The sequence below is a fragment of the Oncorhynchus tshawytscha genome, linkage group LG08, assembly GCF_018296145.1.
Source record: "Oncorhynchus tshawytscha isolate Ot180627B linkage group LG08, Otsh_v2.0, whole genome shotgun sequence".
Taxonomy (NCBI): Eukaryota; Metazoa; Chordata; class Actinopteri; order Salmoniformes; family Salmonidae; genus Oncorhynchus; species Oncorhynchus tshawytscha.
In genome coordinates this window covers 26,287,231-26,313,162 of record NC_056436.1, presented here as the reverse complement: position 1 = coordinate 26,313,162, position 25,932 = coordinate 26,287,231, and the positions used below count along the sequence as shown (strand labels likewise).

Here is a 25,932-nt window from a genome sequence, read left to right as displayed (position 1 = left end):
GTCACAATACGTCACAATGCTGCAGACACCTTGCGGAAACGACAAAGTGTAAACTCATTCCTGGCGCATTCACAGCCATATAAGGAGACATTGGAACACAGCGCCTTCAAAATCTGGGGCATTTCCTGTTTGAAATTTCATCTTGGTTTCGCCTGTAGCATCAGTTCTGTGGCACTCACAGATAATATCTTTGCAGTTTTGGAAACGTCAGAGTTTTCTTTCCAAAGCTGTTAATTATATGCATAGTCGAGCATCTTTTCGTGACATATCTTGTTTAAAACGGGAACGTTTTTTAATCCAAAAATTAAAAGAGCGCCCCCTATATCGAAGAAGTTAACCAACAAATCAATTTTAAGAAAACTAGGAGTTAAGGGCTTTTAAGTAAGCATTTCACGGTAACCTGTTATATTCACCGCATGTAACAATTTTGGGGGGGATTTTGCTCATGTGGCTGAGTGGAAGCAAATCTCGCAATGCTCTAACATCTAGTGGAAAGCCTTCACAGAAGAGTGGATTCTGTTATAGCAGCTAAGGGGGTACCAACTCCATATTAATGCCTGTGATTTTGGAAATAAATGTTCTTCGAGCAGGTGTCCACATACGTTTGGTCATGTAGTGGGTAAAACAGTATGCAAACATTAGTGACCAGTGTTCAATGACTATGTACATAGGGCAGCAGGGTTGAGTACCGGGTGGTAGCTGGCTAGTAACAGTGACACAAATTCAGGGCAGGGTACTGGGTGGAGGCTGGCTAGTGGTGACTAAGTCTGATGGCCTGAGATATAAACTGTTTTTCAGTGTCTCCATCCTAGCTTTTATGTACCTGTACTGTCTCTGCCTTCTAGATGGGTGAAGAGGCTGTGGCTCGGAAGACTGAGGTCCTTGATGATCTTCTTGGCCTTCCTGTGACACCAGGTGCTGTGGATTTCCAAGGGGGAAGGAAGTGTGCCCCTGTGGGATGCGTTGTGCTAACTGCACAACCCTCTGGAGAGCTCTGCAGTTGCGGAGTGTGCTTGTGTGTATTTTATGAATCCCCATTAGCTGCTGCCAAGGCCATAAGGCGTATTTATATCTGTTTTTTTATCTAATTCTACTGCTGGCATGAGTTATGTGGAATAGAGTTCCATGTAGTCATGACTCTATCTAGTAATGTGTGCCTCCCATAGTCTGTTCTGGACTGTAGAGACCTCTAGTGGCATGTCTTGAAGGGTGTGCATGTGTGTGGATCCGGGCTGTCTCTCCTCCCTGGATCGATTACATGCTCTGTTAATTGCTTCCTTTTAAAGGGAAAGTCTTGTCAAACTATCTTTTTGGTATTTTTTTTCATTCGTCCACCCAAAAATGTTTTGCATGTCAGGAGTCAAGTGTTGCACTTTCAAGAAGGAAAGTGTCACCGGCCATATCATGATGATGCTGGATGGATGGAGGAAGACCATCACTGGCTGGACTGGCGCACAAATTACATTAATCAACCAGGAATGGGACAGGGAACATTTAGCTGACACAAACACTGGGGCTGGTCTAATAGCAGGCATTGTACTAGACTTGCCTAACCACACGCTCATCCTGACGGTCTCTGTTATCTGTGCTGCTTTAAACAGGGATGTGTATAGCGAGTCAGATTCCTGTGGACCTGGCCTCTCCTGTGTTAATTTTTAGCTCTGCTGACTTGCCGACCAGCTGAGATGCAGGTAAAAGGGGCACACTTACCGGGACCAGTTTCCAGTAACAGCGGATGGAACACTGCCATACAGAAGCGAGGGTTGTGAGAGAGGAGAAGCGGGAGTTTTAGAAATGTTTTAGAAGTGTGTGTGGTAAAATATTCACAAACAATGTTCCCTCCCAAGAGTAAATCACCTTTCTCCCGGGTAACCCTGTATTTCCCGCCAAAACCAGTAGTGTCATTCTAAAGCATATATATAGACCTATGTCTGGATTCGATTAGAACTTTGATCGTAAATTCAAAACTGATGCGACCTGAGCCCTATATTGAATGAGCCCAAGCCCAACTGATTGCCGTTATCCAATACATATATGATATAGGCTACTGCACATGAACTGTAATACTGCATTAAATTATATGGGCTGGAATTACGCACAGCGTTGAAACCATGATAAAGCAGGGAGAGAACATGGGATTCTGATGCAGCACATGCAGCCTACAAAGTTACAAGTATAGGCTAGTGAATTACATTGACATGTTGAAGTATATGGCCTATTTGTATAATTGATAGGCTGATATATTTTCCAAATGTTAAGCCTATTTGGCTCTTTTGCTCTCTCTTGTTGCTTCATTCCTTCCTCGCTTTCAACTGTTAAATTATATCAAGTTTGTCCTTAATCATTCTAATGACATCCATATTATAGTACTAGAATTAGATGCAGAAGGCTTTCACTTCTCTTCACGAAGATTGAATGGTTATGGGTCTGAAATTAACTGCTATAGCCTACTGCCAGTGCGAGTTCGCTCTTCTTTCAAACTGCCCGTGATTTCTATTGGCTGCTATATTTAAAATTCCACAAACAAGAGCTTGGGTACCTCTTCAAATAGTCTAAGAAATACTTTTTTTTTTTTTTTTTATGTCCAGAGATGCTATTCTAGTCTAACTTTTCATGCATGGGACTCCAAAAGCTAAGGAGTGTTTTTTTTAAGGAGAGAGGCCAGTGGAGCACAGGTATGGGCGTATTACGCAAGAGGCAATGTTTGATTTTTATGCATACCCCATCTTTAATTAGCTAAATATGAGGCTTATACTGCGTTGAATGTATTACCTGAAAGAGGTAGGCCAGGACATCAATCTAAAAATATTCTATATACACACAGTGCCAGTCAAAAGTTTGGACACACCTACTCATTCATTTTTTAAATTATAATAGTGAAGACATCAACTATGAAATAAAACATGGAATCATGTAGTAACAACGTGTTAAACAAATCTAAATATATTTTATATTTGAGATTCTTCAAAGTAGCTGCCCTTTGCCTTGATGACAGCTTTGCACACTCTTGGCATTCAATTAACAGGTGTGCCTTGTTAATTTGGGATTTCTTTCTTTCCTTAAAGCGTTTGAGCCAATCAGTTGTGTTGTAAGAATGTAGGGGTGGTATATAGAAGATGGCCCTATTTGGTAAAAGACCAAGTCTATATTATGGCAAGAACAGCTCAAATAAGCAAAGAGAAACAACAGTCCTTTACTTTAAGACATGAAGGTTAGTCAATCCAGAAAATGTGACATTTTCTTCAAGTGCAGTCGAAAAAACGAAGCGCAATGATGAAACTGGCTCTCATGAGGACTGCCACAGGAAAGGAACACCCAGCGTTACCCCTGCTGCAGAGGACAAGTTCATTAGAATTAATTGCAGGCCAAATAAATCCTTCAGAGTTCAAGTAACAGACATCTCAACATCAACTGTTCAGAAGAGACTGCGTGAATCAGGCCTTCATGGTCGAATTGCTGCAAAAAAAAACAAAAGGACACCAATAATGAGAAGACTTGCTTGGGCCAAGAAACACGAGCAATGGACATTAGACTGGTGGAAATCTGTCTTTTGGTCTGATGAATCCAAATTTGAGAGCTATTTGTTTCCAACTGCTGTGTCTTTGATGCAGAGTAGGTGAATGGATGATCGCCGCATATGTGGTTCCCACTGTGAAGCATGGATGAAGAAGTGTGGGGGTGCTTTGGTTTGTGATGAGTTGGACTGCAGAGTGAAGGAAAAGAAGCCAACAAGTGCTCAGCATATGTATGAAGTCCTTCAATAAGGTTGGAAAAGCATTCCTCATGAAGCTGGTTGGGAGAATGCAAAGTGTGTGAAAAGCTATCATTAAGGCAAAGGGTGGCTACTTTGAAGAATCTCAAATATAAAATATTTTTAGATTTGTTTACCACTTTTTTAGTTACTACATTCCATATGTTAAAAAATACAAATAAAGAAACCCTTGAATGAGTAGTGTCTAAACGTTTGACACTGAATCTAGAGCAGGATTGTCTATTTTGTTGTCTGAATGGAATTGAGGGGGAGTGCTTGTGCGTGCACCGATTTTAAAGCAACGATATTCGAGTGAGGCTGTGTTCAAAAATAAAGTGACTGCTCAAGCCAGATTGAGATGGGTAAATTAGACACGCATTCGGTCTTTATATTATAGACTATGCTGCAGCAAATGTAGGCCTAACTATGACAAGAAAAAAAAGTTACCATGATATGATAGATCTACATGCACTGTGAACTGCGCTCCAATTTGAGATGGGCTGTCTGTTCCCACCCTGAGCTTTGATGGTTCATCATACAAAGGCCGCAGAGAAGCCATATTTAAACATTTCATATCATTTCACGCCATGCTGTTCTTATATCCTGAACAAAAATATAAACGCAACATAAGTGTTGGTTTCATGAGCTGAAATAAGAGCTCAAAATGTTCCATATGCAGAAAAAGTATTTCATTTTTTGCAAATTTGTTTACATCCCTGTTAGTGAGCGTTTCTCCTTTGTCAAGATAATCCATCCACCTGACAAGTGAGACATATCAAGAAGCTTGATTTGACAGCAGGATCATTGCACAGGGGACAATAAAAGGCCACTCTAAAATGTGCAGTTTTGTTACACAACACAATGCCACAGATGTTTAAAGTTTTGAGAGAGCGTGCAGTTGGCATGCTGATTACAGGAATGTCCACCACAGCTCTTACCAGAGAATTTAATGGTAATTTATTTTCCATAAGCCGCGTCCAACGTCTTATTAGAGAATGTGTCAGTACTTCCAACCGGCCTCACAATTGCAGACCATGTGTAACCACACCAGCCCAGGGACCTCCACATCCGACTTCTTCACCTGCGGGATTGTCTGAGACCAGCCACCCGGGCAGCTTATGAAACTGAGGAGTATTTCTGCTTGTAATAAAGCCCTTTTGGGGGGTCATGTGACATCCATAGATAAGGGTCTAATTAATTTATTTCAATTGATTTCCTTATATGAACTGTAACTCTAAAGTTAGTTCTTGCATTTATTTTTGCTCGGTATGACTAATTATTTATGGGTTTCTCGCAGTTATTTATCCTGGGAAAAGGGACTGGTTTTGACCGGTAAATCTCAGTATCCGGGTTTTTGCTATTCAACCTTTAGTGTGTGTGTGTGTGTGTACTCGTAACTGTTGGTTTAACAGGCTGTAGGTCTGTGCAGGTTGGAGCCGCCTCATCCTCAGTGCTCGCTCTCAACTTCTGATTTAACTGCAGATAGAGAGTGAGACGATCACGTTGTTAACAGTACGATGGTCGTAATTTACAATGACCAGTTCATGTACTAGAATGTTCTAGTTGTGTTCTAGAATAACCTGGTTGTGCTCTGGTCTTACCTGGTTAACCCAAAAGAGGGTGTTATTCCATGGAGCCCCCCCCCCCATCTGCTCTGCCTCCGTTGCCCTCTTCACCTTGCCAACAGTCTCTATGGCAGCCAGTGACATCAGCGTGTCAATCAGGACCAACTGGACCTTCTCTAGACCAATCAGACCGAGTGAAGCAGACCGTGAGCCAATCATGAGAGAGCAAAGGATCAATAATAGGAGAAATGTTAGGGTTATAAGAATGCTCGTGCACACTAACGCACAGTCTTGATGGGCGTGTGGCCTTCCTCTATGATGGCCACATCTTGGTCCCTGGGCTCTCGGCCCTTCTTGGTAAGGAGCTGCAGCATGGTGCAGTTGGTGTGGTTCCTGAGTTAATTAAGCAAGTAACATCCCATCATGTTTAGGGCCATGTAAAAAATGCCCAGTTGCCCATTATTTTGGCAACCGTGTCTAGAAGAGATCTCGTGACTTTGAAAGAGGGGTCTTGAAAGGAGCATAGGGGCTTTAAAGGGGTGTGTTAGTCACCAGATCAACCCAATTGAACACATGGGAGATTCTGGAGCGTCCACCACCATCAACAAAACACCAAATTATGGAATTTCCCATTGAATAATGGTGTCACATCCCTCCAATAGAGTTCCAGACACTCTTAGAATCTATGCCAAGGCACATTGAAGCTGTTCTGGTGGCTTGTGGTGGCCCAACACCCTATTCAGGCACTATGTTGGGTTTGCCTTTATTTTGGCAGTTACCTGTATTGCCCTGTGTTATGCCATGTTGACAGATGCTTGGCTGAGAAGACCATAGATAGTTTAGTGTAGATACTTAGTCTTAGGGATGGCCTGTGAGGTCACTTTTATCCACTTTTTATACCACCTGTTTAAACTGCAGGCACTGACTGACTATATAGATATACCGTAAGTACAAGTACATATAGCCTGGATTTAAGATCTTGTGCAAACTGGTCCCTGATGGAAGCGATTTCATGTCTGGATCAGGTTCCTCTGATTTGTATTGTATGTATGGTCTTTGCGCTTCTACCTGTACTACGCTGTTAACAGCGTGAGCAACATCCACAGTAATCTGACTACAGTGACATGCTGCAGTAATGAGGGACCTGTAGGTTCGTGTGGCGTGTGGTCCGTTGCCTCTATAGCAGCTCATCTCTTACGTAATCATGGAAGACTGAGTTAGTTGGATTGGTTCATCAGGGTGAATATATAAAAAATTAACAAGTGAAGGTCCTTAAATTCACATTTTCCTTTCCTCATTCACTCTCCATCTCTACTCCAATGTTGTCCTCCCCCTCTCCACTGGAAGTCTCCCTATACTAGTAGGCCTCTACTGACCGTTTCTCGTTCTCTCCCTATGTGTGTAGACGTGCCAGCGCCGGAGCAGCCGGAGCTGTTCCTGAAGAAGCTGCAACAGTGCTGTACTGTTTTTGACTTCATGGACACGCTGTCTGACCTAAAGATGAAAGAGTACAAGCGCTCCACGCTCAACGAACTGGTGGACTATGTCACCGTCAGCAGGGGCTACCTGACAGAACAGGCCTACCCGGAGGTTGTCAAAATGGTGAGGCCACAACACATTGTGCCTTAAAGTAAACTAACTCCTAGCCACGCTACAATCTTAGTTTGTAAAATACTGGAGGGTTTCTGGTTCTTACAGACTACTCTGAAGCTGAGTAGTCTGTAAGAACACTAGGACCCATCTCCTAGTTTACCATTTATTTAGAAAAGGGATGTAATCGGGTATGATGGTTGCTAGCCTAGGATTCTGGGAGTAAATAATACGGAATAGATGTCAGTTCAACATCAAATATATACAAAGGATAACTACACCGAAGAAAAATAAACGCAACATGCAACAATTTCAAAGATTTTACTGAGTTAGTTCATAAGGAAATCAGTCAGTTGACTCTTATAAGGGAAGATGGTGCCGACAGAGAGGGTCACCTCGCTTCTAGTCCTTGGGAAACTATGCAGTATTTAGTTTATGTATTTCTTAAATTGTTAGCCCAGATAATCTTAAGTGTTATTACATACAGCCGGGAAGAACTATTGGATATCAGAGCGACGTCAACATACCAGGAATACAACTTTCCCAAAACGTATCTTTTGTTCAAACCACCCACAGCATTCTAACTGATTCCAGAGGCTGACCCAAAACAACGTCGCCGCAGAAGAGGTAGACGGAGCGTCCTTCTGGTCAGACTTCGGAGGCGCGCACACCACCCACCGCTTCCGAGTATATTACTCGCTAATGTACCCTCTCTAGATAACAAGGTAGTGGAAATTAGGGCAAGGGTTGCTTTCCAGAAAGACATCCGGGATTGTAACATACTCTGTAACATACTTTCTGGGGACATGCTGTCGGGAGTCTGTACAGCCACCGGGATAATTAACGACTCATGGTGTAATTGTAACATACAGGAACTCAAGTCCTTTTGTTCACCTGACCAAGAATTCCTTACGCTCAAATGCCGACCGCATTATCTCCCAAGACAATTCTCGTCGGTTATTGTCACAGACGTGTATATCCCCCTCAAGCCGATACCACGACGGCCCTCAAGGAACTCCACTGGACTCTGCAAACTGGAAACCATGTACCCTGAGGTTTAATTTATTGTAGTTGGGGATTTTAACAAAGAAAATTTGAGATCAAGGCTACCTAAATTCTATCAGCATATTGATTGTAGTACCCAGGCTGGCAAAACACGATCAATGCTACTCTAACTTCTGCGATGCATACAAGGCCCTCCCCCCGCCCTCCGTTCAGCAAATCTGACCACAACTCCATTTTGCTTCTCCCCTCCTATAGTCAGAAACTCAAACAGGATGCACACCTGTGACCAGGACCATTCAACGCTGGTCTGACCAATCAGAATCCACGCTTCAAGAATGTTTTGATCACGTGGACTGGGATATGTTCCCGGGTAGCCTCAGAGAATAATAGATTTATACGCTGATTCTGTGAGTGAGTTTAAGGAAGTGCATCAGATGTTGTACCCACTGTGACTAGTAAATCTACCCTAACCAGAAACCATGGACAGATGGTGGCATTGGCAAACCACCGCATTTAACCATGGAAAGATGACCAGGGCCTCCCAGGTGGCGCAGTGGTTAAGGGCGCTGTACTGCAGCGCCAGCTGTGCCATCAGAGACTCTGGGTTCGCGACCAGGCTCTGTCGTAACCGGCCGTGACCGGGAGGTCCGTGGGGCGACGCACAATTGGCCTAGCGTCGTCCGGGTTAGGGAGGGCTTGGCTGGTAGGGATGTCCTTGTCTCATCGCGCACCAGCGACTCCTGTGGCGGGCCGGGCGCAGTGCGCGCGAACCAAGGTTGCCAGGTGCACAGTGTTTCCTCCGACACATTGGTGCGGCTGGCTTCCGGGTTGGATTCGCGCTGTGTTAAGAAGCAGTGCGGCTTGGTTGGGTTGTGTATCGGAGGACGCATGACTTTCAACCTTCGTCTCTCCCGAGCCCGTACGGGAGTTGTAGCGATGAGACAAGATAGTAGCTACTAAAAACAATTGGATACCACGAAATTGGGGAGAAAAAGGGGTAAAAAGAAAAAATGTAAAAGAAAGACGACCAGGAATATGGCCGAATACAAACAATGTGGTTATTCATTCCGCAAGGCAATCAAACAAGTGAAATGTCAGTATAGGGACAAAGTGGAGTCGCAATTCAATGGTTCAGACACGTATACGGCAGGGTCTACAGACAATCACGGACTACAAAAAGAAAATCAGTCACGTCACGGACACCGCCATGCTTCCAGACAAACTAAACAACTTTGCCCACTTTGAGGATAACACCATGCCACCGAAGTGGTCCGCTACCAAGGACTGTGGGCTCTCCTCCTTCGTGGCCGATGTGAATAAGACATTTAAACATGTTAACTCTCGCAAGGCTGCCTGCCCAGACGGCATCCCTAGCTGCGTCCTCAGAGCATGCGCAGACCAGCTGGCTGGTGTGTTTATGGACATTCAATCTCTCCCTATTCCAGTCTGCTGTCCCCACATGCTTCAAGATGGCCAACATTGTTCATGTACCCAAGGAGGCAAAGGTAACTGAACTGAATGACTATTGCCTCGTAGCACTAACTTCTGTTATCACAAATTGCTTTGAGAGACTAGTCAAGGATCATTTCAACTCCACCTTACCTGCCACCCTAGACCCACTAACCCAATAGGTCCACAGACGATGCAATAGCCATCACACTGCACGCCGTCCTATCCCATCTGGACAAGAGCAATACCTATGTAGGAATGCTGTTCATTGACGTCAGCTCACACCTTACCTGCCACCCTAGACCCACTGCAATTTGCATACCACCCCAATAGGTCCACAGACGATGCAATCGCCATCACACTGCCCTATCCCATCTGGACAAGAGGAATACCTATGTAAGAAAGCTGTTCATTGACTACAGCTCAGCATTCAACACCATAGTACCCTCCAAGCTCATCATTAAGCTGGAGGCCCTGGGTCTCAACCCCGCCCTGTGCGATTCGGTCCTGGACTTCATGACGGGCCGCCCCCAGGTGGTGAAGGTAGGAAACAACATCTCCACTTCGCTGACCCTCAACTGAGGCCCCACAACGGTGTGTGCTAAAGCCCTTTCCTGTACTCCCTGTTCACCCATGACTGCGTGGCCATGCACGCCTCCAACTCAATTATCAAGTTTGCAGACACAGTAGTAGGCTTGATAATAGAATTTGTTTAAATTAATGATTCGAATATTCCACCCTGAAACCATATAATTGTACGAAATTGATTATAGTCAGTAAAATTGTAATTAATAATGTGTGTAGTTTTAGTCAGAATTACGGTAAAACAATATATCTGTACAATATATTGTTAATAGTATCTTAAACACAGACTGTCTGAGAAAAATTCAGTGCCGACCTTGGCTAGGGGCCACAGATTTGGGAGAGGGCAGGGAGTACTTCTCACGGCCTCCCTAATCTTGGGCTATGACAGGGAGTGCTTCTCACGGTCTCCATAATCTTTGTCGGCTGGGTAGTGATACAGTATGTGCGTAGGATGTGTATGTATGTGTGTATGATATCTACTGTTTGTGGAAGTATGTGCGCCGCTATAAAATGGATGTCTTTGTATTGTGGACTTCAGAACGTTCTCGTGAATAAATTGTACTGACCTTTTGCATAAGCTGAGTCTTTGACTAATTATTATTAAACCCATGGTTTTACAGACCTCGGGGATTGGTCAAAGCTTTTGATTGATTGTTATTATCATTGGGATTGAACATTCTCGTGACAAGGCTTCAACACCAACAACGACGAGACAGACTGTAGGGAGGAGGTGAGGTCACTCGGAGTGTGGTGTCAGGAAAACAACCTCACTCAACGTCAACAAAACAAAGGTTGTGGACTTCAGGAAACAGCAGAGGGAGCACCCCCCTATCCACATCGAAGGGACAGCAGTGGAAAGTTAAGTTCCTCAGCGTACACATCACGGACAAACTGAAATAGTCCACCCACACATACAACCTCAGGAGGCTGAAGAAATGTCTTGACACCCAAAAACCCTCACTAACTTTTACAGATGCACAATTGAGAGCTTCCTGTATGGCAACTGCACCGCCCACTATCTTATTGCTCTCCAGAGGGTGGTGCGGTCTGCACAAGGCATCACCAGGGGCAAACTACCTGCCCTCCAGGACACCTATAGCACCTGATGTCAGATGAAGGGCATAAAGATCATCAAGGACAACAACCACCTGAGCCACTGCCTGTTCACCCCGCTATCATCCAGAAGGCGAGGTCAGTGCAGGTGCATCAAAGAGACTGAGAAACAGCTTCTATCTGAAGGCCATCAGACTGTTAAACAGCCATTACTAACACAGAGAGGCTGCTTCCTACATAGACTTGAAATGATTAGCCACTCTAACAAATGGATCACTAGTCACTTCATTAATGCCACTTTAATTATGTTTATGTATCTTGCATTACTTATCCCATATTTATATACTGTATTTTATACCATCTATTGCGTCTTGCCTATGCTGCTCGGTCATTGCTCATCCATATTTCTATATGTACATATTCTTATTCCATCCTTTTACTTAGATGTGTGTGTATTAGGTAGTTGTGGAATTGTTAGATTACTTGTTGATATTGCTGCACTGTCGGAACTAGAAGTACAAGCATTTCGCTACACTCAAATAACATCTGCTAACCATGTGTATGTGACCAATAAAATGTTATTTGGATTTGATTTTTCATTATGCTCTAATCTATGTATTTCACATCACTGGGAATACAGATATGTTTCTGTTGGTCACGGATACCTTTTTTTTTTTAAAGGCAGGGGGGTGTAGCAGAACTTGTCCGTATCTGGTGTGATGAGCATTTGCCTCGTTCAGTGCGACATCTTCTTCGCATAGTTGATCAGGCTGTTGATTGTGGCCTGTGGAATATTGTACCACTCCTCAATGCGTAGCATGTCTGGTGAGTATGCAAGGCTCTAAAACAATTTTGGAGGCGGCTTATGTAGAGAATTTAACATTCCATTCTCTGGCAACAATTCTGGTGGACATTCCTGCAGTCAGCATGCCAATTGGAGCCTTTAACTTGACACATCTGTGACATTGTATTTTGTGACAAAACTGCACATTTTAGTGACCTTTTATTGTTCCCAGCACAAGGTGCACCTGTGTAATGATCATGCTGTTTAATCGGATGGAATATCTTGGCAAAGGAGAAATGCTCACTAACAGGGATGTAAACAAAGATTTTTGAGAAATAAGTTGTGCATATGGAACATTTCCGGGATATTTTATTTGAGCTCAAGAAACTTGGGACCAACACTTTGCATGTTGCGTTCATATTTTTGATCAGTTATGTCTCAAGAACCAAGGACTACAAAAAAAGATAAGACTCGGCTAGTGGCTAACACATGTCAAACCATGTAAAACTCTATAGAAAGTCGACACCAAATGCGTAGGTATAAAGGAGAGAGGATAAACTTAATCAATAACACATCCATTGAAGGGAGATGTACTTCAAAGGAGAGGACTATAAACTTAATTTTAAAAACTTCTCAAAACAATTCAATCAGGTAACCACCTTGATTGGAATCAGGTGAGCCTACTTAAGGTGTGGGGGAAGGAAGTCCCGATCTTCAGGAAGTAGGAGTGACGGATGGTAGGTGGAGAGGAAGAGGGTGGGGAATTTTCTGCTGTTGGTATTTAATTTCATTTAGCTAGTTGACAAGAACAATGCTCATTAGTCAACATTTTTGTTTCACATCAGTATTGAAGTGCCTGAGTTGGCTATAAAACGGATTGTTATATTACTCTGTGTCAATTGCCTTACTTTCCAGTGAAATCAGTTGATTTTGAAATCTGTTGATTTACCCCTTTACCCTGTCGTCCAGGTGTCTTACAACATATTCCGGACCCTTCCGCCCACCGACAGTAATGAGTTTGACCCAGAGGAAGATGAACCCACACTCGAGGCCTCATGGCCGCACTTACAGGTAACAGCATAGGCTAGAATTGATGTATAAGTTTCTGTGAGTATTCGTTCTGTCTTCAATTGGAGACTGAGTTTCGTCTCCCCCCCTTGAGAACCTTCCTGGTGTCATAGATATAATGTTCTTTTGTATGTGGACATTTGAGCTGGTGTTGAGCGTGTTCTGTTTCTCGGTCCCTGATTTAGTAAGATTTTATTACGGGTCTATTGTCAGGGGCTCATTCTCTCACCACCGTTTCTTTGGAACTGCTGCTCTGCCTCCTTAAACCCTCTGGCGCAGACGTGCCGCTAGCCACCCACCTCGACAATATCCGGTGAAATTGCAGAGCGCCAAATTCAAAATACAGAAATAGTCATAATATACATTCATAAAAATACAAGTGTTATACAACAGCTTAAAGATGAACTTCCTGTTAATCCAGCCGCTTTGTCAGATTTCAAAAAGGCTTTACGGCAAAAGCATACCATGTGATTATCTGAGGACAGCACCCTGCTTACAAAAGCATACAAACATTTTCCAACCAAGTAAAGGAGTCACGAAAGTCAGAAATGGCGATAAAATGAATCGCTCACCTTTGAATAGCTTCATCTGGTTGCAGTCACAAGAGTCCCAGCTACACAAATGTTTGTTTTGTTCGATAAAGTCCCTCTTTATATCCCAAAAACTCAGTTTTGTTGGCACGTTTTGTTCAGTAATCCACTGGCTCAAAGGCTGACAAAGCATGCAGACGAATACATCCTAATAGTCCTGGTAAAGTTTGTCAAAACATGTCAAACGATGTTGATAATTACTCCTCATGTTGTCAATTGTCTAAATAATCAATCATATTTCAACCGGACAATAGCGTATTCAATAGAAAGGAAAAACAACAAAGGGCGCGCACATGGTCACGCGCGCAAACCAGTACTGCATGCTTCCTCAGTCCACTGACAAAGGTCTCATTCTTCTTAATTTTTCAGAAAACAAGCCTGAAACAATGTCTGAAGACTGTTGACATCTAGTGGAAGCCATAGGAACTGCAATCTGGGTCCTAACCCATTAGATACTCAATGGGCATTCAATTGAAAACCACCCACATAAAAAAAAAATCCACTTCCTGGATGGATTTTCCTCAGGTTTTCGCCTACCATATCAGTTCTGTTATACTCACAGACATTATTTTAACAGTTTTGGAAACTTTAGTGTTTTCTATCAAAATCTACCAATTATATGCATATCCTAGCTTCTGGGCCTGAGTAACAGGCAGTTTACTTTGGGCACGCTTGTCATCCAGACGTCAAAATACTGCCCCCAAGCCATAAGAAATGTTAAGAAATTCGATGCCTATCTCAAGGAAATTCTTCCTGGTAAAAGTTTTATTTTCTTTATTACATTTCCAAAGCAACAGCCAAGTTAATTTGACCACATTTTGAGATTAACCCGCCTAGTCATAAGCCCCTCCCCTAGGCCTTCTTGTAACCATGGTTACCACTTAAGGTATTAGTGACCCTACCCATGTTTTGCCTCTGTGACCTTTGACCTCCTCTGCTCCATAGCCTTACCTTTGTTTTATGAATCTCCATCCCTTAACATCTCCATCTCGCTCTTTCTTTCACTGTATCATAGCTGGTGTATGAGTTCTTCATACGATTCTTGGAGAGTCAAGAATTCCAGCCCAGCATTGCCAAAAAGTACATAGACCAGAAATTTGTTCTACAGGTGAGTGAGACTGTTACATTGAGGCTGCACTTTAAAAAATGTAGACTAGTGTTGGTCAAGTTTGAGGAGTTTGTAGTTGTTTCATATGTTTTTCTTTCCCTTTTTGTTCTTTCTCCCTGGCTCTCTGTAGCTCTTGGAGCTATTTGACAGTGAGGATCCTCGGGAGAGAGACTACCTGAAAACAGTCTTACACAGAATCTATGGGAAATTCCTGGGGCTGAGGGCTTTTATACGAAAACAGATCAATAATATTTTTCTACGGTAAGACGGCGCTCCTCATTCTCCTCTACTCAGACCGTTGTGGTACTTTCACTGATGTTTCACTAACGTTTATCCACTCTCTCCTCTCTCGTGAAGTTTTGTTTATGAGACTGAGCACTTTAACGGGGTTGCTGAGTTACTGGAGATCTTGGGAAGGTATGTGACCCTGGATTAATTTATGCTTTGTTCTGATGCCTTTGTTCTCAGGCGCTGTCTTAACCCTTTACACTTGTGGGAATTGGACTATAGGGATAAATTGAAGTGTTTCTTACAAAATAAATATGAAAGGAATATGCCTAAGCATGGTAGCAATTGAAAAGGAACAGTTTGGAGATTATGGGAAACGTATTAGACCAAAGTTGAGGACGTAACAGGTTCACCTGACACAAGACTGAATCCAAACATTACACTGTGTATTTTACATTTACTGTACTTTTTGTCGCATTTGTCGATAATACGAAATCTAGAAATATTCTGGATACATTCACTAACATTATAAGAATAGGTGTAACACAAGACAAATACATGACAAGGGTTTGAGTGAGAGGACTAACTGGTGTCTCAGTGGTCACACAACTCTCAAATGTGCACAGTTCCTAAGTATTTTCAATGCATTTTATGACTCAGTATTCAATTAAGGTGATTTTTATTTTTTATTTTGCTCTCCTATAGTGGTTCTTCCTTTAAAAGTTACGAGTTTATGCCGTGACCGTTTGTGGTAGACGGTGGCATTCTGTCATTGCACCACACTATCACAAGGGGGAGTTAAAACTCTGCTCTATCGGAAGTCTAAACTGTGGCAATTAATGGAGGCGTTTTCCATCTGAGAGTCTCTCCTCTTGCACTAGAGTCAATAACAAAAACTATCTTTGGTCCTGGAGCTAAGAGAGAACTTGGGTAAATAACATGGGGGTATTTCACTTGACATTTGGACTAACGATTTTCCGAAAAAATAGGCGTGGTGAGCTTTTAGTTTCTCTCCCGCTAAAAACAGAAATCATTCTAAGTAACAAACTGGCTTTATTTACAAATTATTAAGAATGTCTCACCCCATGTTCAAGAATGGCCTTTTACCCTTTAAGTGTTCACTTTTGGTTATTTGAAACAACCATCTCCAAAATATTATTATTATTATTATTAACCCTGCATTATAATTATATAAAAGCCCCTTAGATATTCTCACAGATTAGATTTTTATTTAGACTCCTCCAATCCTCCAAATGTTGTTATTGGCGGAGAGTCACATCGTTGGCGGAGAGTCGGGCAGCATTGGCGGAGTTGGAGAGGGCGAAGAACAAGATGGAGTCACAATCCATGCCAGGCAAACATGCAGATTATTTCTACTACATTTTAGTTGTTCTACCAATTAACGGTCTACTTACTCTGCTGGTGTCTTGACCCAGTTTATGTCTTCATTTGCAATGCAAACCATAATGAATTACTTTGGGAATAAATGGAAGGGAGAAAAATTGGAGAACTTCTCTGTCGGCCCTGAAGGCCTTTTGAAAACAATTAATGAACATGCACCTGTGGAACGGTTGTTAAGACACTAACAGCTTACAGACGGTAGGCAATTAAGGTCACAGTTATGAGAACTTTGGACACTAAAGAGGCCTTACTACTGACTTTGAAAAACACCAAAAGAAAGATGCCCAGGGTCCCTGCTCATCTGCGTGAATGTGCCTTAGGCATGCTGCAAGGAGGCATGAGGACTGCAGATGTGGCCAGGGCAATAAATTGCAATGTCCGTACTGTGAGATGCCTAAGACAGCGCTACAGGGAGACAGGACGGACGGCTGATCGTCCTCACAGTGGCAGACCACGTGTAACAACGCCTGTACAGGATCGGTACATCCGAACATCTCACCTGCGGGACAGGTACAGGATGGCAACAACTGCCCGAGTTACACCAGGAACGCACAATCCCTCCATCAGTGCTCAGACTGGCCGCAATAGGCTGAGAGAGGCTGGACTGGGCTTGTAGGCCTGTTATAAGGCCGGTCCTCACCAGACATCACCGACAACAACGTTACCTATGGGCACATACACTAATACATCTTTTTTTTAAATAAAAAATGCACTTTTCCCACGTTGAATAGTAGTCGCTGTCCATGGTTCTGAAACACATCAGTGCGCTGTTGAATTAGTGCCTTTTCCTAGACTATATTGCTATGTGCACAATAGCAAAGTTAACCAGCTTATTGGTGTAGTGGAGCCCTTGCCTTATTGTCTATGAAAAGTGAGGAGGAAGGAAACCCCAACTTAATTAGGTCTATAATCAACAGACTAACTGTTAAATGTTGCTGGCTTTATAAATAATATGCAGTGCCTTCGTAAAACTATTCGGACCCCTACACATTTTGTTACTTTACAGCCTTATTCTAAAATGGATTAAATACATTTTCCCCCTCAGCAATCTACACACAATACCCTATAATGACAAAGCGAAAACAGGATTTTAGAAATGTTTACAATTGTGTTAAAAATATTTACATAATTATTCAGACCATTATTCAGACCCTTTGCTGTGAGACTCAATTGAGCTCAGGTGGATCCTGTTTCCATTGATCATCCTTGAGATGTTTCTACAACTTGAGGGGAGTCCACCTGTGGTAAATTCAATTGTTTGGACATGATTTGGAAAGGCACACACCTGTCTATATAAGGTCCCACAGTTGACAGTGCATGTCAGAGTAAAGACCAAGCCATGAGGTCGAAGGAATTGTCCATAGAGCTCCAGGACAGGATGGGGAAGGGTACCAAAAATGTCTGCAGCATTGAAGTCCCCCAAGAACACAGTGGCCTCCGTCGTTTTTAAATTGAAGTTTGGAACCACCAAGACTCTTCCTAGAGCTGGCCGCTTGGCCAAACTGAGCAATCGTGGGAGAAGGGCCTTGGTCAGGGAGGTGACCAAGAACCCGATGTTCACTCTGACAGAGCTCTAGATTTCTTCTGTGGAGATGGTTGTCTTTTTGGAAGGTTCTCCCATCTCTGCAGCACTCCAGCAATCAGGCCTTTATGGTAGTGGCCAGATGGAAGCCACTCCTCAGTAAAAAAAAAAACACATGGTGTTTTTTATAATTTGCCAAAAGGCACCCAAAAACAAGATTCTCCGGTCTGATGAAACCAAGATTGAACTATCTGGTCTGAATGCCAAACGTCACGTATGGAGGAAACCTGGCACCATCCCTATGGTGAAACATGGCAGTGGCAGCATCATGCTGTAAGTTTCTTTTTTTTCACCTTTATTTAACCAGGTAGGCAAGTTGAGAACAAGTTCTCATTTACAATTGTGACCTGGCCAAGATAAAGCAAAGCAGTTCAACATATATAACAACACAGTTACACATGGAGTAAAACAAACACACAGTCAATAATACAGTAGAAATATAAGTCTCTATACAATGTGTGCAAATGAGGTAAGGGAGGTAAAGGCAAAAAAGACCATGGTGGTGAAGTAAATACAATATAGCAAGTAAAACACTTGAATGGTAGATTTGCAGTGGAAGAATGTGCAAAGTAGAAATAAAAATAATGGGCTGCAAAGGAGCTAAATAAATAAATACAGTAGGGGAAGAGGTAGTTGTTTGGGCTAAATTATAGATGTGCTATGTACAGGTGCAGTAATCTGTGAGCTGCTCTGACAGCTGGTTTTTAAAGCTAGTGAGGGAGATAAGTGTTTCCAGTTTCAGAGATTTTTGTAGTATGTTCCAGTCATTGGCAGCAGAGAACTGGAAGGAGAGGGTCCAAAGGAAGAAATGGTTTTGGGGGTGAACACACTGAACTCTATCAGAGAAGTACTTGGTGAACCAGGCGAGGCAATCATTTGAGAAACCAAGGCTATAGAGTCTGCCAATGAGGATGTGGTGATTGACAGAGTCGAAAGCTTTGACCAGGTCAATGAGTACGGCTGCACAGTATTGTCTCTTATCGATGGCGGTTAAGATATCGTGGGATGAGTGGGATGTCCGCAGCTGCTTTCCAATCTGTGGGAATCTCAGACGACACGAGAGGTTGAACAGGCTAGTAATAGGGGTTGCAACTATTTTGGCAGATCATTTTAGAGAGAAAGGGTCCATATTGTCTGGCCTGGCTGATTTGTAGGGGTCCAGATTTTGCAGCTCTTTCAGAACATCAGCTGACTGGATTTGGGATGAGGAGAAATTGGGATGGCTTGGGCGAGTTGCTGTGGGGGGTACAGTGCAGTTGACCGGGGTAGGGATAGCCAGGTGGAAAGCATGGCCAGCCGTAGAAAAATGCTTATTGAAATTCTCAATTGTAGTGGATTTATCGGTGGCGACAGAGTTTCCTATCCTCAGTGCAGTGGGCAGCTGGGAGGAGGTGTTCTTATTCTCCATGGGCTTTAGTGTCCCAGAACTTTTTTGAGTTTGTGTTGCAGGAAGCAAATTTCTGCTTGAGAAAGCTAGCCTTGGCTTTTCTAACTGCCTGTGTATATTGGTTTCTAACTTTCCTGAAAAGTTGCATATCATGGGGGCTGTTCGATGCTAATGCAGAATGCCAAAGGATGTTTTTGTGTTGGTTAAGGGCAGTCAGGTCTGGAGAGAACCAATGGCTATATGTGTTCCTGGTTCTAAATTTATTGAATGGGGCATGCTTATTTAAGATGGTGAGGAAGGCATTTTAAAAAAATAACCAGGCATTCTCTACTGATGGGATGAGGTAAATATCCTTCCAGGAAACCCGGGCCAGGTCGATTAGAAAGGCCTGCTCGCTGAAGTGTTTCAGGGACTTTTTTTTTCAATAGCAGGGACTGAGAGACTAGTCAGGATTGAGTTAAAGATGAATGGAGTAAAGTTCAGCGAGAGCCTTGATGAAAACAGGACCTCAGACTGGGGTGAAGGTTCACCTTACAACAGGACAACGACCCTAAGCATACAACCAAGGCAACGCAGGAGTGGCTTCGGGACAAGTCTCTAAATGTCCTTGAGTGGACCAGCCGAACTTGAACCTGATTTAAACATGTCTGGAGAGACCTGAAAATAGCTTTGCTGCAGCGCTCCCCATCCAACATGGCAGAGCTTGAGAGGATCTGCAGAGAAAAATGGGAGAAACTACCCAAATACAGGTGTGTCGAGCTTGTAGCGTCATACCCAAGGAGACTCATGGCTGTAATCGCTGCCAAAGGTGTTTCAACAAAGTACTGAATAAAGGGTCTGAATACTTATGTAAATATGATATTTCCGTTTAACATTTTTGATAAATTAGCAAACATGTCTAAAAACCTGTTTTTGCTTTGTCATTATGGGATGTTGTGTGTAGACTGGGCAAAGGGGAAAAACTTTCTAATTGTATTTGTCATGTGCCGAATACAACAGGTGAAGAACTTAGTGAAATACTTACAAGCCCTTAACCAACAATGCAGTTTTAAGAAAAATAATAAAGTCCAAAATAATTCAAGAGCAGCAGTAAATAACAATCGCAAGGCTATATAAAGGGGGTACCGGTACAGAGTCAATGTGCAGGGGCACCGGTTAGTCGAGGTAATATGGGGGCACCGGTTAGTTGAGGTAATATGTACATGTAGGTAGAGCTATTTAAGTGACTATGCATAGATAATAAGAGAGTAGCAGCAGCGTTGAAGAGGGGGGGGCAATGCAAATATTCTGGGTATCCATTTGATTAGATGTTCAGGAGTCTTATGGCTTGGGGGTGGAAGCTGTTTAGAAGCCTCTTGGACCTAGACTTGGCGCTCCGGTACCGCTTGCCGTGCGGTAGCAGAGAGAACAGTCTATGACTAGGGTGGCTGGAGTCTTTGACAATTTTTAGGGCCTTCCTCTGACACCACCAATTTAATCCATTTCAGAATATGGCTGTAACTTAACAAATGTGGAAAAAGTCAAGGGGTCTGAATACTTTACGGATGCACTGTATATCTACATAAATAAGACAGGTCCTGCTTCTGTTGCTGTTTTGAGTGTTTAATAGCCTACTGATTCTGTGAGCATCAAGCCTCGCAACATGTTAAGTAAAACATTTGACATTCTGCTGTTTTTATCTTTGCTTTGCTGTAATAAAGGCGTTGTACTTTATTTCATTAGAAGAGCCTCTGGTATTATACAATGTATTTAGTGTTGACCCTGTTCCATATTGTCCAAAAGATTATATTCATAATAATGCTATTTTTTTCTTGATCTAATTATTGTTATTATTACTTTTATGATCATTATCGTAATAAGTAATGTCATCATTAGTAGGCTTAGTATAGCAGCCTTGTACAACCACCATTGAGCTGTAGGCCTAAGAGCGCATCCTGTTTAGTCTTTATACTGTAACTTACTTAGGCCTGCCTATATTTCAATATTTTTATAGGCTACTGTATCAATCAGTCATTAATTTGTTCATGTCATCACATCGTATACGAGTCATTCAAGAGTTGAAATGCAATCAAGCATTTTAGTTTAAAATAAAGCTAGCCTTGAATAATTAGCTTAAATAATAAATAAACCGTTCTATTATGGAAATTGCATTCACAATGCAGCTGTTTTTAGTCTTTGCTGTAATAAAGGCTTAACAAAAAAGTTACAACAGACTCTGGTACGCTTAGAATTTATTTAGTGTTTACATTGTTCCCAATGGTCAGAAAAATTATATTGTAATTTAACTGCACCTGTTTGGCACACATAATATGCACGCAGTGCTTGCTCCTTACCTTATTTTTCTTGAGTTCCAGTCTTTTCCACAATTAATCAAATTTCACACATCTGACTTCCCCTTTACCTCATGAGCAACCAGTAAACATTCCCCCATTTTGAGTTTTTGTCACGTCCTCTGCATCCATTTTGCTGTTAATGTTCGGAGTTTGTTATAACCAATTTATTGATGTGCTTATGCTATTGGTCAGGCCCTATTGGTCAAGTGCATTTAATGCATACATGTGTCACGTAAAGAGATCAAGGGTTGAGGGAATAGGGAATGTTTTTTTTCTAAACAAATGGGGGCTTTCGTTAACACTACTTTTCTGTCAGTATTCTGTAATTATATTGCAGTTTCAGCAACACGAACTGTGCGATAAACACTGGTAGGCGCTACAGCATGGAAGAGAGAGCGGTGCTAGTCACACAATTACTCAGTCTTTTTCTTTTAACACAAAGTAGCAAGTCTGAGGCTGGTACAATCAAATCAATTGCTGGTCGCACTCCCTCTTCTCATTTGTGTGTCTTAATTATTTAATCAAACCGTGTGCTTAAAGCATCAGTCAAGCTCAGTGAATATAGTTGATTTGATTAAAACACGTAGGATGTGTCTATGGAAAATGACATGTTTAAACATTTTGACCAATCGATTGGTCTAAAGAACAGACAATTCTTGGTCGACCAAGATTTTTTGGAGTTGGGGACAGACAACGTTAGACTTACGGGTGTTTGACATGCTTGTATGACATCCAAAGCACTATTTATTATAATCCTCAATGTCGCATCATTCAAAATGGATTGATTCCTCTTAATTTACAGCATTTTCCTCACTCGGACAACAAAAAAGTGCGCAATTTGCCCAATTAGCAGGAGGAGGGTTGAGAGCAACATCTTGCCACGTGCGGTGCTCAACTTCCGAAACTCTGTCAGTCAAAAACCCATACAGCCATGTGAAGCGCAGAGCCTGAGCTCTGTAGTTTTATAGCATTTTACTGTACAGCCACTGCGATCCTATTTAGGTGCTTATTAGTGTCCAAGTGTAAAGGGTTAGGATTTACCATTTCATCATCGGTGGGTCTTAGTTCTGTAGCCCAGGCTAAAACTTGTTGGTAACTTTGCATAAAGTAGCTACAGTACCTGTGTAATTTCCATTGGCCCATGTAAAAGCTATTGATCCTTAATGTATCTTTGCCTCAGTCTTGTTAACATTGATTCTCCAGTAAGCTTTATACTAAATTCTTGTCTCTTTGTACTGACGTGTAATTTGCCATCCTGGCTTAGCGATGCGTTTCTCTCTCTTGCAGCATAATCAATGGTTTTGCCCTGCCGCTCAAAGCAGAGCACAAACAGTTTCTGGTCAAAGTGTTGATCCCCCTCCACACTGTCAGGAGTCTGTCCCTCTTCCACGCACAGGTACTGTGTGTATGACTGTGTGCAATCATAATTTTGTTGATGTTCAACATCCGAGTTTGGTTCTCCAACCCTGTTCCTGGAAAACTACCCTCCTGTTGGTTTTTTCTCCAACCCCAATTGGAACTTATCAACCAGCTAAATATTAGAATTGGGTGCACTAGATTAGGGTTGGAGAAAACTGACAGAATGGTAGCTCTCCAGAAACAGGGTTGGAGAGCCCTGGTCTACATGATTGAGTCTCTCCAGTGAGTCGATCCTAATTGGTATTCCACATTTTCCAACTATGACATTGACAATGTGTTATGTTTTTCGTTATTGCGACTTATTTTTCCAGTTGGCGTATTGCATTGTACAGTTCCTAGAGAAAGACCCAGCGTTAACAGAACCAGTAAGTGTTATCTCCCCCATGGTCACACCACCTTGTAATCAGAAGGGTCTTTTAATCAGTCACCGTCTCCCTTCAGTCACACATTTCTCTCTTGCATCTATCGCTCTCACATCTATTAATCTAATCTATCTATAGGTCATCAGGGGCTTACTGAAGTTCTGGCCAAAAACCTGCAGTCAAAAAGAGGTAAGAGCACTGGAAGTTTCCCTTCCTTGGTCTGGAGCACTGAGCTGCTAATGTTAATGGGAGTTTAGATCTGTTATCTAGATAGTAACGACCTGATGTGTTGTCCTGCTCAGGTGTTTGTAACTGTGTTCTCAGGTGATGTACCTCCGGTGTGTTCTCAGGTGGTGTACCTGGGTTAGGGTGTGTTAGTAACTAATTCAGGGCTGCCCGCTTGCCCGGCAACTTCTGCCAAGCTAACCTGGCCAGTTAATCAAGCTTTCACATGGCCCGCTTGGGTCAGTACATTTTCAAACTCCAAAACAGACTAATTATTATTTATATTTCATCTTTCACAATCTAACCGATGTCTGACGCTTCACTCTTGCTATCAACCAGCATTCGGTTTCCAAGCTGGGGCAAGAATGTCAAAGCCTCAGTATGGTCAGCATACAGTGCCAAGAACAAGTATGTGAACTCTTTGGAATTACCTGGATTTCTGCATAAATTGCTTGTCAAATTTGATCTGATCTTCATCTAAGTCACAACAATAGACAGTGTTTTTCAACTAATAACACACAAATCAATATATTTTATGAACCCCTAGGATAATGACTTGTCCAAAAAGCTAAATTGAATTAGGAGTCCAATCAATGAGACGAGATTGGAGATGTTGGTTAGAGCTGCCTTGCCCTATAAAAAAAATCACTCACAAAATTTGAGTTTGCTATTCACAAGAGGCATTGCCTGATGTGAACCATGCCTCGAACAAAAGAGCTCTCAGAAGAACTAAGATTAAGAATGGTTGACTTGCATAAAGCTGGAAAGGGTTAGAAAAGTATCTCTAAAAGCCTTGATGTTGATCAGTCCACGGTAAGACAAATTGTCTATAAATGGAGAAAGTTCAGCACTGTTGCTACTCTCCCTAGGAATGGCCTTCCTGCAAAGATGACTGCAAGAGCACAGTGCAGAATGCTCAATGAGTTTAAGAAGAATCCTAGAGTGTCAGCTAAAGACTTACAAAAATCTCTGGAACATGCTAACATCTCTGTTAACGAGTCTACGATACCTAACAAACTTAACAAGAATGGGGCTCAGGGAAGACACCACAGAAGAAGCCACTGCTGTCCAAAAAATCATTGCTGCACGTCTGAAGTTCGCAAAAGAGTACCTGGATGTTCCACAGCGCTACTGGCAAAATAGTCTGTGGACAGATGAAACTACAGTTGAGTTGTTTGGAAGAAACACACAACACTGTGTAGAGAAAAAAAGGCACAGCACACCAACATCAAAACCTCATCCCAACTGTAAAGTATGGTGAAGGGAGCATCATGGTTTGGGGCTGCCTCAGTGCCTGGACAGCTTGCGATCATCGACCAGAAAAATTAATTCTCAAGTTTATCAAGACATTTTGCAGGAGAATATTAGGTTCTTTGTCCGCCAATTAAAGCTCAACAGAAGTTGGGTGATGCAACAGGACAATGACCTAAAACACAGAAGTAAATCAACAACAGAATGGCTTCAACAGAAGAAAATACACCACCTGGAGTGGCCCAATCAGAGCCCTGACCTTAACCCGATTTGAGATGTTGTGGCATAACCTCGAGAGCAGTTCACACCAGACATCCCAAGAATATTGCTGAACTGAAACAGTTTTGTAAAGACGAATTGTCTAAAATTCCTTCTGACCGTTTTGCAGGTCTGATCCGCAACTACAAAAAAACGTTTGGTTGAGGTTGTTGCTGCCAAAGGGGAGGGTCAACCAGTTATTAAATCCAAGGGTTCAAATACTTTTCCCACCCTGCACTGTTAATTTTTACACAATGTGTTCAATAAAGACATGAAAACATTATAATTGTGTGTTATTAGTTTAAGCAGACTAGACAAACAAATTGTTGTGACCTAGATGAAGATCAGATCAAACTTTATGACCAATTTATGCAGAACTCCAGGTATTTCCGAAGGGTTCACATACTTTTTCTTGCCACAGTACTTGCCCCAGACCCATCTTAGTGGAAGCAGAGTTAGAGATTGGCATTGGCGTTTCACAATCGCAGAATAAAAGACCTCCACCTGCCGTTTCTCATATCAGACATCCTACACAGCAATGCCATAATTGCAAAGAAAGGTTTACATAGGCCTACACTATGTAGCCGCTTGCTTGTTAAAACATAATTTACACGTCACTTGTGTAAATAATAAGATTCAGTTTTACAATCTGAGTGTCTAGCATGACAAAAAAATGAGCATTTTGTTTACATTTACATAACTACCATTCGAGTGCATAAACAGTAGGCCTATATTCACTGAAATTCACAGAATATCTCTGTATTTATAAACACTGTACAAATCACAATTTTATTAGGCTAGTGGCAGTTTTTAGGACATTAAACAAGCAGCAAGGACATATCAAGTCTATGATCTACCTAATGATTATCCCGTTGGGGTAAACAATGCAGATGCAGCATTCAGCCATGTAGCCACGATGCTGCATCAGGCTACATGTG

At 42.3% G+C, this 25,932-nt stretch overlaps 1 protein-coding gene across 5 annotated transcripts in view; it reads left to right on the top strand.

Annotated features, from left to right (window-relative positions):
- Positions 1-25,932, top strand: part of LOC112248704 (serine/threonine-protein phosphatase 2A 56 kDa regulatory subunit epsilon isoform) — a 60,828-nt gene that overhangs the window by 31,297 nt on the left and 3,599 nt on the right. For all 5 annotated transcript variants that reach the window (XM_024417956.2, XM_024417954.2, XM_024417958.2 and 2 more), the window contains exons 2-9: positions 6,722-6,918; positions 12,752-12,853; positions 14,456-14,548; positions 14,679-14,809; positions 14,906-14,965; positions 22,767-22,875; positions 23,210-23,263; positions 23,399-23,449. In XM_024417956.2, coding sequence (XP_024273724.1) covers positions 6,722-6,918; positions 12,752-12,853; positions 14,456-14,548; positions 14,679-14,809; positions 14,906-14,965; positions 22,767-22,875; positions 23,210-23,263; positions 23,399-23,449 — 797 coding nt within the window. The remainder of the gene's footprint in view (positions 1-6,721; positions 6,919-12,751; positions 12,854-14,455; positions 14,549-14,678; positions 14,810-14,905; positions 14,966-22,766; positions 22,876-23,209; positions 23,264-23,398; positions 23,450-25,932) is intronic.